This window comes from Cryptomeria japonica, chromosome 10 (assembly GCF_030272615.1).
Source record: "Cryptomeria japonica chromosome 10, Sugi_1.0, whole genome shotgun sequence".
Classification (NCBI taxonomy): Eukaryota; Viridiplantae; Streptophyta; class Pinopsida; order Cupressales; family Cupressaceae; genus Cryptomeria; species Cryptomeria japonica.
The window spans coordinates 499,484,063-499,499,371 of NC_081414.1; the positions used below are offsets into that span (position 1 = coordinate 499,484,063).

Consider the following 15,309-nt stretch of genomic DNA (forward strand, 5'->3'; position numbering starts at 1 on the left):
GGATCTTCCAACTTACTCAAGAATCAACACCGGAGGCTAAGATTCTGGAATAAGGTACTCCAAACATATAAGTATCATACTTTAGCTCCACAAAACAAATCCAAATGAAATGAAATGCCAACCAAAATATTGTATATTGTTGGATGTCTTGTTCTATCTCACTGAACCTACCAAAACTCAATAAGACTTCCAGTAGAAGCAAATCATGAACTGCAAATGGAATATTTGACTTCAGTTGCCATCAATGACAACACCGGATGACCTATACAATGTATCTTTCCAACATGAGGGAAAGGGGAGAGAGGGTGTTGTAAAGCATGGTAGGAAGAGATCTAGAGAAGGGAAGGAGGGGAAAGATGAGATTAAAAAAAATAACAAAAGTAGATCCAAAGGAGAAAGAAGAGATGGAGGGAGAGGTAAACATGGAGGGAGTGAGAGACCTAGGGAGAGAGGACATATAGGGGAAGAGAGGTGAGAGACCTAGAGCAAAGAGAGAGGTGAGATGGGAGTTTAGGGAGGGTGGGGGCGATAGAGAGTTAGAGGGGAAGAAAGGGAGTGAGAGATGTAGAGAGGGGAGGGAGTGAGGAAGAAAGTGAGAGAGAGACCTGTAGAGATGAGCTAGGTGAGAGAGTGAAAGAGATAGGGTAAGGATGGAGGGCGAGATAGAGAGGGATAGGGGAATAAAGGGGGTGAGAGACCTATAGAGGGGAGGGAGAAATAAGAGGAGGGATAAAAGAACAAAGAGAGAGATAGAGAGAGGGGAGGGATTGAGGGAGAGGTAGAGATGGGGGTAAGGAGGGAAAGGGGAGAGAGGTTGTTGTAAAGCATGGGAGGAAGAGAACTAGAGAAGGGAAGGAGGGTGAAGATGAGAGACAAAAGAACAAAAAGAGATATAAAGGAGTAAGAAGAGATGGAAGGAGAGGTGAACATGGAGGGAGTGAAAGACCTAGGGAGAGAGGACATAGAGGGAAAGAGCGGTGAGAGACCTAGAGGGGAGAGAGAGGTGAGATGGGGGTTTAAGGAGGGTGTGGGAGAAAGAGAGGGAGAGAGAAAGAAAGGGAGGGAGAGACCTAGAGAGGGGATAGAGACCTAATAAAGTGAGGGGTGTAGGAGGGGATGAAGAGAATAAGAGATGAAGAGCAAGGGACCTACAGAAGGAGAGGAGATAGAGGTGAGGGGAGGGAGAGAAGAGGAGATCTAGTTTGTAGAGAGATATGGGTAAGAGGGGATAAAGATAGAGGTGGACATAGAGAGAGATAAATAGAGAGAAATTTAGAGAGGTGAGATACCTAGAGGGGGTGAGAGAGGTGAGAGACTAAATTGAGGAGAGAGAGATGTGAGATGGATAGAGGGGGATAGAGAGAGGTGGGTAATAAGACATGGATGAATATCTATATAGATGGAGAGGGAGGAAGGGAGAGGCAATATCCAAGAGAGGGGAGAGAGATAAAATGAGAGAGAATAGAACAAATAGAAAGAGAGGGCTAAGAAGGGAGGGAGAGGTAGATAGTGAGTGATTGAGAGACCTATAGATGGTGAAGGTAGATAAGTGGGGGAGAGAGAGTTCACAAAGTGAGAAAGAGGGGAAAATAAGTAGGGAGAGAAGTAGAGAGGGAGGGAAAGAAATAGGGGGAAGAGATATAGAGGTGGGATACTCAAAGCCTAGGGAGAGAGGGGTGAGAGACGTAAGAGGTAGAGATAGAGCTGAGATAGATAGAGGAGGAGAGAGAGATAGGTAATGAGATAGGGAAGGATAGATAGTGAGGTAGAGAGGGAGGGAGATACCTACAGATGGGGAGAGAGAGGGTGAGATGAATAGGTAGTGATCGAGAGAATGGAGATAAACAATGTGAGAGGGAGGTTGGGGTAGAGATGGGGCTAAGGAGGGAACATGTGGTAGAGAGGTCGAGAGAGAGCGGTCGAGTTTGAATTGAGTTCTAAACATTCAATTAAAGTGGGAAAGAAAGTGAGAATAAGAGACAATGTTTCAATGTTGAATATTTAGCTAGTGTCATATTTGGTGCTCACTAAATGCAAATAATGCACTTTTCACATTTGGCTAGCACCAAATTTAGCACTAGCCAATGTGAAAAGTGCATTATTTGCACTAGGCGTGTGTGCCAAATTTTTTGCATTGAGAAACATCAACCCTATGGGTTGAATTTTCCTTGGGCATCCAACCCAAAGGTTTGGATGACCATTTCAAGCTTGAGATGTGTTTTATCAGAAGATTGAATTTTTTTATATATTTTTGGTCATGTTATCCATTAGGTTTGCACATGTTTCAATGCAACTTAAAAACACCATGATATCCTTAAGCTATCTCTTAGCTATCCAACCATATATTTTATTTCACATTTTGACTTTATTAAGGCTTTCATCTTTAATTTCTTTTGTTAATGTGTCTATTTTTGGTCAAAAACCAACATGTGCTATTTCGGGTATAATTTTTTACACATTCATCAAATTTTGAAACAACTTACATTTTTAAAAATTAGACACCATTCTACATAGATTGAAAAAAACGCTTTAAATTTTGATTACTTTTTAATGATTTTAGGGGGGGGCACACTCAAATTTGTGTTTTTTAGGATGCATCCACTTCAAAAAAGTTAGTAAAAAATTATATACTCGAGGAAAAATTAGCCAAAAAAATTGGAATAAACTACAAGGTGCTAGCTAATTTTTCACCGAAGTGATTTTCAAAATTCTAAAATAAGGTTAACATTTTAGGGGGGCTACAACATATGCTATGTTATGTTTTTTGTATAAAAACAGGACCACTTTCTGTGGCCCCCCTTTTTGAAACCCTTAATCTCGTCCATTTACAAAAAAAAATAGTAGTTTAGAAAGTAGACTTAGAGAAATTTGACTCTTTTTCTTCTTGCATCTTCAAATTTGGAGTGTAACTACGTTCATTTTATTGTTGAAATTCAGACTTTGCTGATTTTAGGAAAAAAGTGGCATCTTAAGACCCCCTTTTGGTACCACATCTTGGTGCACATACCCTATACTTTCATGTTTACTACTTGTTTACTTTGACATGAATGTTTATAATAGTTTACATGCAAATCAAAATGGGCGAAAAGTTGTAAGGATGGAAGTTGCATACCTTGGCACTTTGACTAGGTTGCCTCTGATGTAATATCTAGTATTCAAGTGACACACTTTTACATAAAAGGGAAAATAACCTAAGCCTAATACGATCTTCCTTACACATCCCTAGAGATTAATATCCAATCATAAAATATTCATTATTTACCTGCATCAAATAGTAGGATAAAAAAAATCTATAGTCTAGAATGACCCTTTGATTTCTACATTCTAATTTTATCCTAGGCCCAAATTTGACCTCCTTCCAACTAGTTATTATTTTTCAAAGTGAACATGTGGCATGTTTAAACTCTAATTCTAGGTTGTTTTATTAAAAGAAATACCCTAATTTATTGTGATCATCAAAGAAATAGCATCATTACACCTACATAATTACTAAAAGAGCATTGCATCAATATTTAAAATGGCTCAACATATTGCATGATTGTTTGATCATTATTCAAACTCATTTATTGAGATCTATGAGTTTGATTAAGGAGAAGATCTTCACATAACAAGGTCCTAAAAGTGTTCATTAGCATTGTCATTTTTTTTCTAAACAATGATTTATGAAAATTAAGGTGAATAGATTCTAGGTGTTCAATTGTACAGGCACGTAGAAATTCAATGGTGTGGAAATGACCCAAAATGAATAACAATAGATTTTTTAATTTGACAAATATCATCAAACAAAGAGCTTAGTATAAATTACCGAAACAAACCACCTAAACTATCTATCACCATATATTTTATACCACTATCTTAGAACTAAACACTCTTCAATAATTTTAATGCATATTTATAAATGTAATCCATCTCAAATTTTAATTATACACTGTTAAAACAAAAATATAAAAGCAATGTAATTTTCAACTTTTGTTGATTTCGACTGAGATAATGCCCACCTTGATCATTTCTGAAGCATCATCATTCATTTAGAATTTTATAAAGTGAAAAGCACCTGCATTCCATCAATGCATTCCACTATTGTTAGTGGAGCCCTGATAATTCCACTAAGCTATATATATAAATACTTTAAAATATACAAGACGGTTCCAAAATTGTAAAAGGATTCTTATTATCAGTCATCAAACAACAATTTACCCACAGAAAATCAATCCAAGCCCCCACAAACTTTAAGTTAGCAACACAGATCACACAATGTTTTATGCTCTTAACCAGGTTGTATAGTGGAGATCGAATAATGGTTCAAAATTCAAACCCACTACCCACTACCCACTGCCACTCCAGATTTAAAAAACTATAGTAAATGTCAATACATCATGCAGAATTAATGGTGTAAGACTGGTCAGGAAGATGCAGCGAACTATCCACAGACAGCACAAAATTAACAATGTCAAATACAACCACCAAGCGTGGTTTAGGTTTGCCCATAGCTTTCAGGACTACATTTCCAATTAAACACTTGTACAAGATTTGGAATGCCATTAAATGAAGTTGGATCATTGTTTTTATGCAAATTACTACCACCCAATCTTCACAGAAAATGGGGATGATTCAGGCTGTTCTTCTTGGCATTGGAATAATAGGTATGTAATCAATTAATTAGTTTTTTATTATATAGATAAAATAGGTTTAGAATATCTGGTTGGAGAGGAACTCTAGGATTTTTAAGCATAAATCAGTTTCATTAGAAGAAGTTCTTGACAAAATTCTATCCTTCATTTCTGAGGTGGTGCTTTCTTACATCTTCAAAAATTTGGAATATCCGAGGTCCTTTTCTCATTGGGATAATTGGGTAACATGGAAATGGTGTTCACTTCGTGTTATTCCTTCTCATGGGGCTTTAACAGCTGGATTGTCTTCACTTGTCAAATGTAGGATGGCTAAATGGATGCCTCCCCCCAATTCTCCTTTAAGTTAAATTTTGATGAGGCTTCTAAGGATAATCCAGGGAAATCAGGAATTGGGGTGGTCATCTTTGATCATAATTCTAAGATTGTTAAAGCTATGGGGAAATATATTGGTGTTGGTTCTAATAATGTTGCGGAATTTCAGGTGTTATTTTTGGTCTTGATCTTGCCATCTCTTTGGACATTAAAGATATTGTTATTGAAGGGGACTCAATGTCTTTTTTATAATCAATTAAGAATTCATCATAAGATTACAACATCACAACAACAAAATATCAATAGATTTAATTGTTGAATTTGAATGGAGAAGATCAATATGTTTGAAATATCTAATTTTGAATTAAAATGTAATTGTTGAATGATAGGAAATATAACTTGTGTGACACTTTATAAGATCAACGCTTTAAAAGTATCTAATTTGAATTAGAATATAATTATCGAATTCCAGAAAATATAACTTTTGTGATAATGTGTTTAAAGTATCTGATTTGAATTAGAATGTGATTGTTGAATTGCAGGAAATATAACTTGCATGGCACTTTATCTATCACCCATGTAAGTACAATAATCCCATGTTTTCTATATATAACGTTTGTGGGCATTTATCCATTGTTGGTGATAACATTTATTTTACGTTCTGCTGAATTTCAGACCAACTTTTAAAAGGATAATCAAGGAGAAAGACACGGGTCAGTTTTCTGCTTTCACTTATGTGTGCAGTTTGTTCAAGTGTTTACTTTGGACATTGTATGGTCTGCCAATCATTACAGACAACAACATTACAATTGCCACCATGAATGGCATTGGAATAGCTTTTGAGATGGTTTATGTGCTCATCTATCTCGTATATGCCCCACAGGCTGAGAAGGTATTAAATTTCATTTATGTTTCAACTGTGGGAAAACCAGTTTGAGATTTACTCTTAACACTGAATTTTTCTCCTAATAGATTTTTTATTCATTTTTTTTTGGGTAAGGAAAGAAAAAAGTTCCAAATAAGTTAAAAATGCATCCATTCGTAGTTGAATGATAATTAAGTGGTTTTCTTTGGTTACAGATTCGAGTAGGGGCAATGGAGGCGGCATCTCTTACATCTTTCTTTGTATTGGCTGCATGTGTTGTAACAGTGGTACCCAAGAGCAGAAGATCCCTCATACTGGGAGTTTTCTGCGTTGCTTTGAACATTTTAATGTATGCTGCTCCCTTGTCTGTACTTGTAAGGCTAATTTCTTTATCCTTCTTCCCATAAATTTTTCCTCAACATTCATTTATTGATGTATTTATTTATCTAACAGCCATTAGGACTGATCCTAGAAATCCATGGCCATGTTTTAAATTTTGTCTCATTTGGTCATAGTATAATTTGAACCTGTAACTTGTCTATGTTTTTCAATGGTTCAACCATCCAATCTAACAGTTCTATTTCTATGTTTTTCAGTGATTTAACCATCAAATCTAACAATTATTCAATCATCAGATTTAATAACTATTTTATATTCTTTAATGACTCAACCATCTGATTTAACAACTATTTCTATAATAATCAGCTGTTTCCGGATTAGATTGTGTGTGAATTTTTTCATCTCTGCATGTTCTCTAATTCTTATCATTCTGATGATAGATCACGGAGTGATCATCTTGATGATGGATCAGGAAGTGTGATCCGAAACGTTGATGCAAAAATTCACACACAATCTAATCTATAAACAGCTGATTATTATCTCATAGATTATGGAAACTTAATGTCTATCATTAACTATTTCTATATTTTTTAACGAGTCAACTATCTGATTTAACAACTATTTATAAAGAGAATTAATATTGATTATTTGATTTTAGAAATTAGATGAAATATTGATCAGCATATTGGTCTTGATATGCAGAAACAAGTTAAACAAAACAAGAGTGCAAGCAGCATGCCTTTCCTTGTATCTTTGTTCACCCTTGTAAATTCAGCAGTCTGGCTGGCTTATGGTATACTCAAGATAGATGTTTTTGTCATTGTAAGCTTCAACTATACCATTTAACTTTATTGTATAAATATTTTTAGTTTGATATATATATATATAGATTAAACTCATTCTGTACTACTTATATTAAATGTCCAAAAGAGACTTAATTTTAATTTACCAACTGTGTAGCATTACTTACAATGTACTAAAGATAGAAATTTTGTTTTGTTTTATTTTACAATTTTCTTTTTAGTTTGTCTTGTTTCTTGAATACAATAGACAGTCTATTTTTCCATCAATCAAAATGATAGTAATGGGTTTGTTGTTATTTTTATTTGTGCAGATACCAAACGGATTGGGTGTGTTGCTTGGAACTATTCAAATTATTGTGTTTTACATATATACAAAGGATCCCAAAATCTCAACAAAAGTGGAACAAAATGGCAATAATAAGATTGTAGGGAGTCACCAAAATGGTATTTGTAAACTCACAGAGATTCCAGATATGGTTTGAAATCATGGGCTTCTGGCATGTTTGAGATTGTTCTATTTTTTTTTTAGGTTGTTCAGAACATTAATAAATGGATTTTCTCTCCTTCAAAAATAATTGATGTTAAAAAAAATAAAAATAATAGAAATTAGAGTCACTTTATTTTAGAAAAAAATAGTAGCTAATAGAAATTAGAATAGTAATTCTATGGTTGTAATTATTTATTTTATTCACAAGTTTGTTTGCTATCTCATATGGATCAAGTCTATGTTGACACCTCTTCAATTAAAAGTCAAGAAAAGATGATCTATATCTTATATCTTTTATGGGAGATTTGAATCTTAGTTTCATATCTTATATCATTCATCACAAATTTGAATCTTAATAGATAGGTATCCATTAAAAAAAAGTAAGAGCTAACTGTACAACTGGCAACCTTTTTTTTCCTTCTAAAATTTGTAAATTCACATGATTTATATAAGATTGACTCTTCCCCATGCAAGGAAGGTACTTATGTATCCATATTTAGAATTCAAATCATCCATGCAACATTCATGCAATATGCATAGTGTGACCCACTATGATTGGTATTCCAAAGCTTGTCATTACTAAAATTAATCTATAGTAACAAGGATAGGCTTCCTCCACATAAATTTTGATAGATGTGTCTAAAAGAGAGAGATAGAGAGAGATAAATGGATATTTTAAATTATTTATTCAAATATTGTCTACTATCTATGTGGATTGAGCCTCAATTGACCTCTCTCCCCAAATGTTTGGTCACTATTGCACTTTATCCTTTCATTTTAAGGACATTCATTAGAACTCTATGGTACACCACACTCTAGTTAGCCTAAATTGGGTGTTCCTTTTTTATGGTTTAGTTCCATTATTTTCATAGTCAAATGGTTCATCACATTCCACATGTATTCATACATGTAAAATTTGTTCCATAAGTCTAGGTACTGATTATTTCACCTCTTTAGATATTTAGATACAACACCTTACAACTTCATAATTTATAAGGACTAGAGATATCATGCACTTTCTGTGTAAACATGCTAAACTTCCTCTATCATTTAGTTAGAGACAAGGCCTCTTATGTGACCTACAATATAATGATCATACAACATGATGATCACTTCTTTTAATATCTGCTCAAGGTCAAGTAGAGCTTGTTTCTTGATTCATAAACAAGCTCTCAAAACATATTTGTGAGACATTTTGGATAGCACGATGTGTCCGTACGTACATATGTATTCACACACATATAAATGTAGATATATGTATATATACATATGATGCTTAATTTTTCCCTTTTAATTTTTATAGATATATTTATATCTTATTTTATATGATGCTTAATTTTTCCCTTTTTATTTTTATAGATATATTTATATCTTATTTTATATTGTACTTCCATAAATCTTATAAATCAATTTTTATCTTCTAAAAATATTGATGATTATAGGGTAGAAAAAATAAATCTTATATAAAGAATCTAAAAATAAAATTTTAAAGGAGATATTATAATACAAAATAATTAAAATGATTGAAATAGAAATAGAAATAGAAGTGACCTCTATCATTTAAGAAAACTAAAATCAATAAATAAAATATATATTGTTATCTATACTTCTGTTGGCTACATATTCTTATTTATTTATAAAACCTTTGGGAAAAAATAAAAAATAAAGTGGACAGTTTATGGAATTGTATTTAATCATACAAAATGCTGGGCAAGATTGGTTAGCGGTTGCTTTCCCGAATATGTAAAAAGCGAAAACTTGCAGTAGCATGCAAGCCATGGGATTCTTCAAACCACAGTCTTCACTCATACCTCAAACCTTTCCAAGCTCTCCTCTCACATCAACAAAGCTAAATTTTAGCAAAACTCTTCTCCAAGACTAAAGAACGAATCCTCACAACCATTAAAATATAAAACGAAAGAGAACAAAACAAGTATTTGAGTTAAAATTTTACAACGCTTGCTTGTTTGTGGAATGAAAAGGAATTGTAATTCACTTAACAATCTGAGACAAGTCATCATTCCTCTCAAGTTATCCCTCAATCATTTCATTACTGTATGACACCTGTCTTTGAAATTACTGTTTCATCAATTTTATTTATTTTTATCAGTAAAGGCAGAGTCGAGATTTGTATTAATTTTGCATAATTACAGTATTGACATATCTGAGTGGTGTAGCATCAAAAACCATTCTCAGCATTTTCCGAAAAAGAGGGTTTCCGAGCAGGTAGAAAACCATAATCACCGTAGTTTATCGTTCCAAAACCTAACAAGATTATGCAGTCTAGGATAACAAAAACTATAAAGAGTTTAGATAGCAGATTCTCAACTGCCAGAATAACAAAGATTTTAAACATAATTATGTAGCCAAAAATAACTATAAACAGATTCTTAAATTAAGCAATTGAAAATGTTTTTTAGCAGAACCAAATTAGGAACCTAGCTTGCAGTTTCGCCCAAGGGTTCGGATTGAGACGAAGCATTTTTCACTCTCCCATGACCCCTACCCAGAGGGCGGCCACGACCATGACCAAACCCCCGATGGCCCCTTCTTGCACCACCCTGGCAATTCTGATTGGCTTGGAGCTCCTCGTCATTAGTTTTCATGGGCAGGATTCCATTGAGTCTTGCGAACTAGAAGAGGTCTTCCTCTCTGCCCTGGTCCTCCGGATTTTCCCCTAAGAACCGCCACTTGAGGTATCTTAGGCCAACTCCAGCAAAGACCCTATGTCTGTCCAAGTCCTTCCCTTTCAAGTCCAGCAGAAAGGGATAATACTCGATAAGCTCACCTTGGGCATTGAACATAATCCTCTCGCTTGGCTGAGAAGCCCCTGAATCATGGAGTGCCTTATTCACAATTTCTTGAAATTCCTGAAGGATTTCCTCTGGAAATAGCTCTTTGGTGAGGTTCCAAACAGCTTGCTTAGCTAATTTTTGATCCAGCAGAGAGGCAACGAATCTGAAAGAAATGCTAGTGTTGACTCGAGGATACTCCTCCCTATTCAAATGACCACTTCCCAAAATCATTTTTACCGCCAAGAGAACAAGAAGCTCCGAGTGGAGAAGGAGGCGCTTCAATCTCAAATCTATAATTCTTCTGAAGGATGCTTGGCGCGTCGAAGCCAAGAAGGAGATGGGAGTGTCTGCTCCAAAGCAGGAAGTGGGCCTTGGATAGACACTCATAATAAACCCGTGCAGAGCCTCTGTCAACATGGATGGCAATAAGAGGTTTCCGACAAGAAAGAAAGAACATATTGAACTTTGGAATGGTTCTGGCAGGATAGGAATGTAAACAACTTGCAGAAAACGCTAATGCAAGATCAACAAGCACGCTCTTTAACACCTAATAATGAGGAGTGGGTTTGCATTAAATTCTCCAGCTAAGGTGGCAAAGAATATTTGTCCTGGACAAGCCAAATCTCCTTGGCTCAGTTAAAAAGGCTAATACGGACAACGCATACTTTGAGTCCAAAATGACGGCTCTTGCCAGTTGGACTTCGGGAAGCAATGGAATTGAAGAAGGCTTAGTTTGGTAATGCGTTTGGATGATGTAACTGGACCCGGGCCCACACCTTACCCGAGTAAAGAGAAATTTTGAATTCAAAAAAGAAATAGCCGTTTCCACAAGATCGCCAAGGATAGACCTTTAGACAGTTGCTTCGAATTAGAAGGCAACTACAACTGAGTTCTGCCCTTCTCTTTAAAATTCATCTCATACTTTTTAAAAACCTTAAGAGACATGATCCTGCTGATTAATCTAGTCTACTTGACCACTAGACCGAGCACCCTGATCCCACCAATGAATGAAAGTTCCCTGAACTGCTAATTTTGAGAGGGCTTCTGCCATTGAATTTGCTTCCTTGTAGATATGCTTAGCTTCATAGTGTTTTATTCTAGCCAAATTTTCTATTATGTTATCTAAAATTGCTTGTAGTCTCCAATTTGAAGTTTTTTTCCTCTTAATTGCATTTATTGCTATCTCCGAGTCTCCCTCCACTAAAACGTTTCTTAGACCATGCTTGATGCAATCCATCAAACCAAGTTGCAGTGCTTTGAATTCGGCTATATTGTTAGTATCAGGTGCAGTCAGTTTTGCCATTTTCCTATGATAGTTCCTGAGTGATCTCTGATTACATATCCTATTCCAAAGGGGCCTGAGTTGCCTCTAGAGGCACCATCAAAGTTTAATTTTAACCAGCCAGGCTTTGGAGGGGTCCAGGTAGCATCCTTTCTGGAATTGTTTTTTTGCCCAAAAGATGGAGGAATCCTGATCCCTTGCCAGTTTTTCTGGATACTTTCATCCCATGAAGAGAAGACTTTGGGCTGATCCAAAGAGAAAGCTAATTTGCAGTTTATTATGTCCACTATTGCTGATTCAATTGAATTTAGGACTGATTCCAGCCTCCTGGCTTTGCCATCAAATAATCTGCAGTTCCTTTCTTGCCAAACTTCCCAGACTAAGCATGATGGGGACTCTTCCATAATTTGACTCAAGGTGCTCTCCTTAATTAGGAGAGGCCAGCTTTGAAATAGAGATTTTGTGTCATTTGGCAGGGCTGTAATCAACCCCAGCTTAGCACAGAGCCAACGCCAACATTTGGAAGCAAAGGGGCAGTTCAATAGGAGGCGATTTACTATCTCTGTCTGGGCTTTACACAAAATGCACCTTGATGGTCCTTCGTACCCCATTTTTGTAAACTTTTCTACAGTTAAGATTTTTTTTTGATAAGCTAGCCACGCGAAAATCCCTGCTTTTGGGATGATTTTGGGACTCCAAAAAAGCTTCAAAGGGATGTCCTTCTTGTCCTGATCTGCCTTACTGACTAAAACTCTGTAACCATCTTTTGAGTTATACTACCTTGTTTTGGAGGGAGCCTAGATTAAAGAGTCTTCTCCTCTTCTGGAACTGATATTTCTTGCTTTTAGTTGTTCTAGGAGTTGATCTAGGTCTTCCCCTGGGATTGGCAAACCCTCCATTGATTTCCACCTCCAACTTTGAGTATTCGACGAGCCATCCACTTCCAAATAGTCTCTAACCCGAGTAACCCAATGCTGTTTAAACCAGTGTTATGTAGCAGGATTATCGATGGAGTTTATTTTCTGTAGGAAATGATAAAGTTCCATGTTCTAGACCCCTTGGGAAAATTGCCTGTTCAAAGTAAGTTGAGATGATCCTCATGTGGTAGATAGTCTCATCAAATATTTTCAAGAAGATGTATGTGATCATTTTATTTAGATATCATTCCATGTAATAGTCAAATGATTAATAATAGCAAAGAGTTGTAGTTCAATTGATTAAGTATAATTGATAAGAGTGGTGGTATATTTTTTATTTCTGTTATCTATCAATATTTGAAATGGTGAGAATTATGATGCAAGAAATGAAGTTACGATTAGAACAATTTCACAAATGATATAAAATCTTTGGGAAAAACAATTAATTATAAATTTTTAAATATTTTTCCATTTCTTGTTGATCAAAACTAGAGCACTTGAGGAAAACTTTGAGGAGCTGACGCAGCAAAAGAAGAAGAATCTACCAAGCCAAAATGTTGACGTATAGTGAAGAGTTATGTGCACGCCAATGCATACTTTTTCATGGAAGAAAACCCTGGATATCCGTAAAAGAAACTCCATGTCAAAAGACTTCAAGGAGCAGTATTAATACACCTCTACTAATAGTCGCAAGATGTTTTCTTCTTCACAAAATAAAATGGAAGGCTTTGGGGGAGGAAAGATCTTGTTTGGAGAAATTGAAGCAGTCCAAGTGTCGGTCTTGGAGAAAGTATGGGGTTCCCCTGATACCAATGGAGCCACCTTCTACAAGCCCCTACAAATTCCAGAGGGCTTTTTCGTCCTTGGCCATTATGGGTGCCCTAATGCTCAACAATCCGTTAACTCACCATTCCTTCTAGTTAGTATTACGCAAGATAGAAGCTATTTGTGTGAGAGAATCATATCAGCAGGTCCACCATTGGAAGAGCCTTCAGACTATAATTTGGTTTGGAGTAGCAATGAAGGCCAAGCTTATTTTTGGGTTCCTCAAGCTCCAGAGGGATACAAAGCTCTTGGCTGTGTTGTCACAAATACTCCTGCAAAGCCCACCTCTAAGGAATTGCTGATGTGTGTTCGCTCTGACCTTACAGATACCTGTCAAACAGAAGGAGCCATTTGGAGCAACAACTCATTCACCGCTTGGAATATCAGGTCTAAAATTAGAGGGAAAAACCTGCAGGGGCCTATGTGGGTGCATTCTACTGCCAAACTGGTGGACTGACCCCTAATGATCCTCTACCTATTGCCTGCCTCAAGAATTCTAATCTTGAAAATTTTAGTGCCATGCCAAATGTGGACCAAATCAATGAATTGCTGCACAAGTATGGACCTACTGTCTACTTCCATCCAGATGAAAAGTACATGCCTTCATCAGTGGAGTGGTTTTTCCAGAATGGGGCACTCTTGTACAGCAAGGAATCTGCAGTAGGAGCACAACCCATAGAGGCCAATGGCTCAAATCTTCCCCAGGGAGGTGATCCAAATGATGGGAGCTACTGGCTGGATTTGCCTAAGGATGGTGCAGCTGCCTCAAGGGTCAAACAGGGAGATCTACAGAGTTCTGAAGCTTATGTGCATATTAAACCCATGTTGGGAGGGACATGTAGTGACCTAGCAATGTGGTTATTTTATCCTTTCAATGGTCCTAGGAGCCTCAAGGTGCAGTTGTTTCATAATATAAGTCTGGGTAGAATAGGGCAGCATGTGGGTGATTGGGAGCATTTTACTCTCAGAATCAATAACCTCACAGGCAAGTTATGGAGAGTTTATATGTCACAGCACAGCAGTGGGCAATGGTTGGACACCTCGGAGCTGGAATACAGTGAAGGAAGTAGCGATAGAGCTGTTATCTATTCTAGCAAGGATGGCCATGCAAGTTATCCTAAAGAAGGAGACTTCCTTCAAGGGAATACAAAGCTTCAAATTGGTCTAAGGAATGATACAAAGAGAAGCAAATATTTTTTAGACACAAGTATGAAATTTCAAATCATATCAGCAGATTACATTCAGCCTCAACCTCTGCAAGAGCCTCCATGGCTGCAATATATGAGAAACTGGGGACCTACTGTTGTTTATGATACAAGAGCAGAGCTAGACAGAGCATTGAAGATCCTGCCATCTAAACTGAGATATTCTGTAGAGGATTTCTTCAATAAAGATATGCCTGAAGAACTTTCTGGTGAGAAGGGACCTAGTGGACCCAAAGCTAAAGAAAGTTGGGAAGGTGATGAAGAGGAAAAAGCATAAAACATTGTTGTACGCTATTTCATTGTCCTATGTTTTTGCTTTCAATTTTGTAGTATTTTCAACAATTCCAACACATATTCAATAGACGTAAATTGTTTCTTCAGCTTTGCAACTATCTTTTCTTTTCTCTCACATTTCTTCTAGTTTTATCTCCTTCCATCATATAGCAAAGTATCTTTTCAGTTTATCTTTATCAAGGCTCTATGATTTCATCATTTTTAAAATATTTTTTTAAATTATTTATTTGATCAATCAAATTCTCAAAATTCAAATAGCTAAATTAGTTATAAATTATTTTTCCAAATTCTCTAAATCTTTCTTTACAACTTATGCATTATCTCTTTTACTCTCGTCGTCACTTTCATCAAATTGTTATTTCTAGAGTTTAAACCCTTTTTCTTTCATCTTTCACAACATCCAATCATACTTCAACATTTCCCTGGTCATCTCTAATATTTTTTTCATTCTTTCAATTATATTAGGAATACCTTGAACTCTTTGTGGAGGCATCTCACTAGGATTTGATGAAAACTACTTCAAGTTGGTCATATGTTCATAATTAATCCTACAA

The 15,309-nt window shown here is 36.1% G+C and overlaps 2 protein-coding genes across 3 annotated transcripts; both read left to right on the forward strand.

Moving 5' to 3' along the window:
• The first annotated feature begins 4,511 nt into the window (after positions 1 to 4,511).
• Positions 4,512 to 7,554, forward strand: LOC131039356 (bidirectional sugar transporter SWEET7b-like). Of its 2 annotated transcripts, XM_057972074.2 has the most exons (6): positions 4,512 to 4,643; positions 5,486 to 5,522; positions 5,619 to 5,835; positions 6,024 to 6,182; positions 6,850 to 6,969; positions 7,262 to 7,554. In XM_057972074.2, the coding sequence occupies exons 1-6, from the start codon at positions 4,568 to 4,570 to the stop codon at positions 7,430 to 7,432; spliced, it is 780 nt and encodes a 259-aa protein (XP_057828057.1). In that variant the 5' UTR covers positions 4,512 to 4,567; the 3' UTR covers positions 7,433 to 7,554. The 2 variants fall into 2 exon arrangements, with proteins under 2 accessions (XP_057828057.1, XP_057828058.1); XM_057972075.2 differs by lacking the exon at positions 6,850 to 6,969.
• A 6,221-nt stretch (positions 7,555 to 13,775) lies between these two features.
• On the forward strand, positions 13,776 to 14,738 carry LOC131039352 (hypothetical protein At1g04090-like). Its single transcript, XM_057972067.2, has one exon. It carries the CDS (start codon positions 13,776 to 13,778, stop codon positions 14,736 to 14,738), a length of 963 nt encoding a protein of 320 aa, XP_057828050.2.
• The last annotated feature ends 571 nt before the right edge of the window (positions 14,739 to 15,309 follow it).

What these genes read in the sequence shown, in the direction of transcription:
- LOC131039356 (XM_057972074.2), top strand. Translation starts at nt 4,568, where the DNA reads ATGCAAATTACTACCACCCAATCTTCACAGAAAATGGGGATGATTCAG. An exon ending in TCTTGGCATTGGAATAATAG is followed by an intron (nt 4,644 to 5,485) that starts GTATGTAATCAA and finishes GTTGAATTGCAG; the next exon opens with GAAATATAACTTGCATGGCA. An exon ending in ATGCCCCACAGGCTGAGAAG is followed by an intron (nt 5,836 to 6,023) that starts GTATTAAATTTC and finishes CTTTGGTTACAG; the next exon opens with ATTCGAGTAGGGGCAATGGA.
- LOC131039352 (XM_057972067.2), top strand. Translation starts at nt 13,776, where the DNA reads ATGCCAAATGTGGACCAAATCAATGAATTGCTGCACAAGTATGGACCT.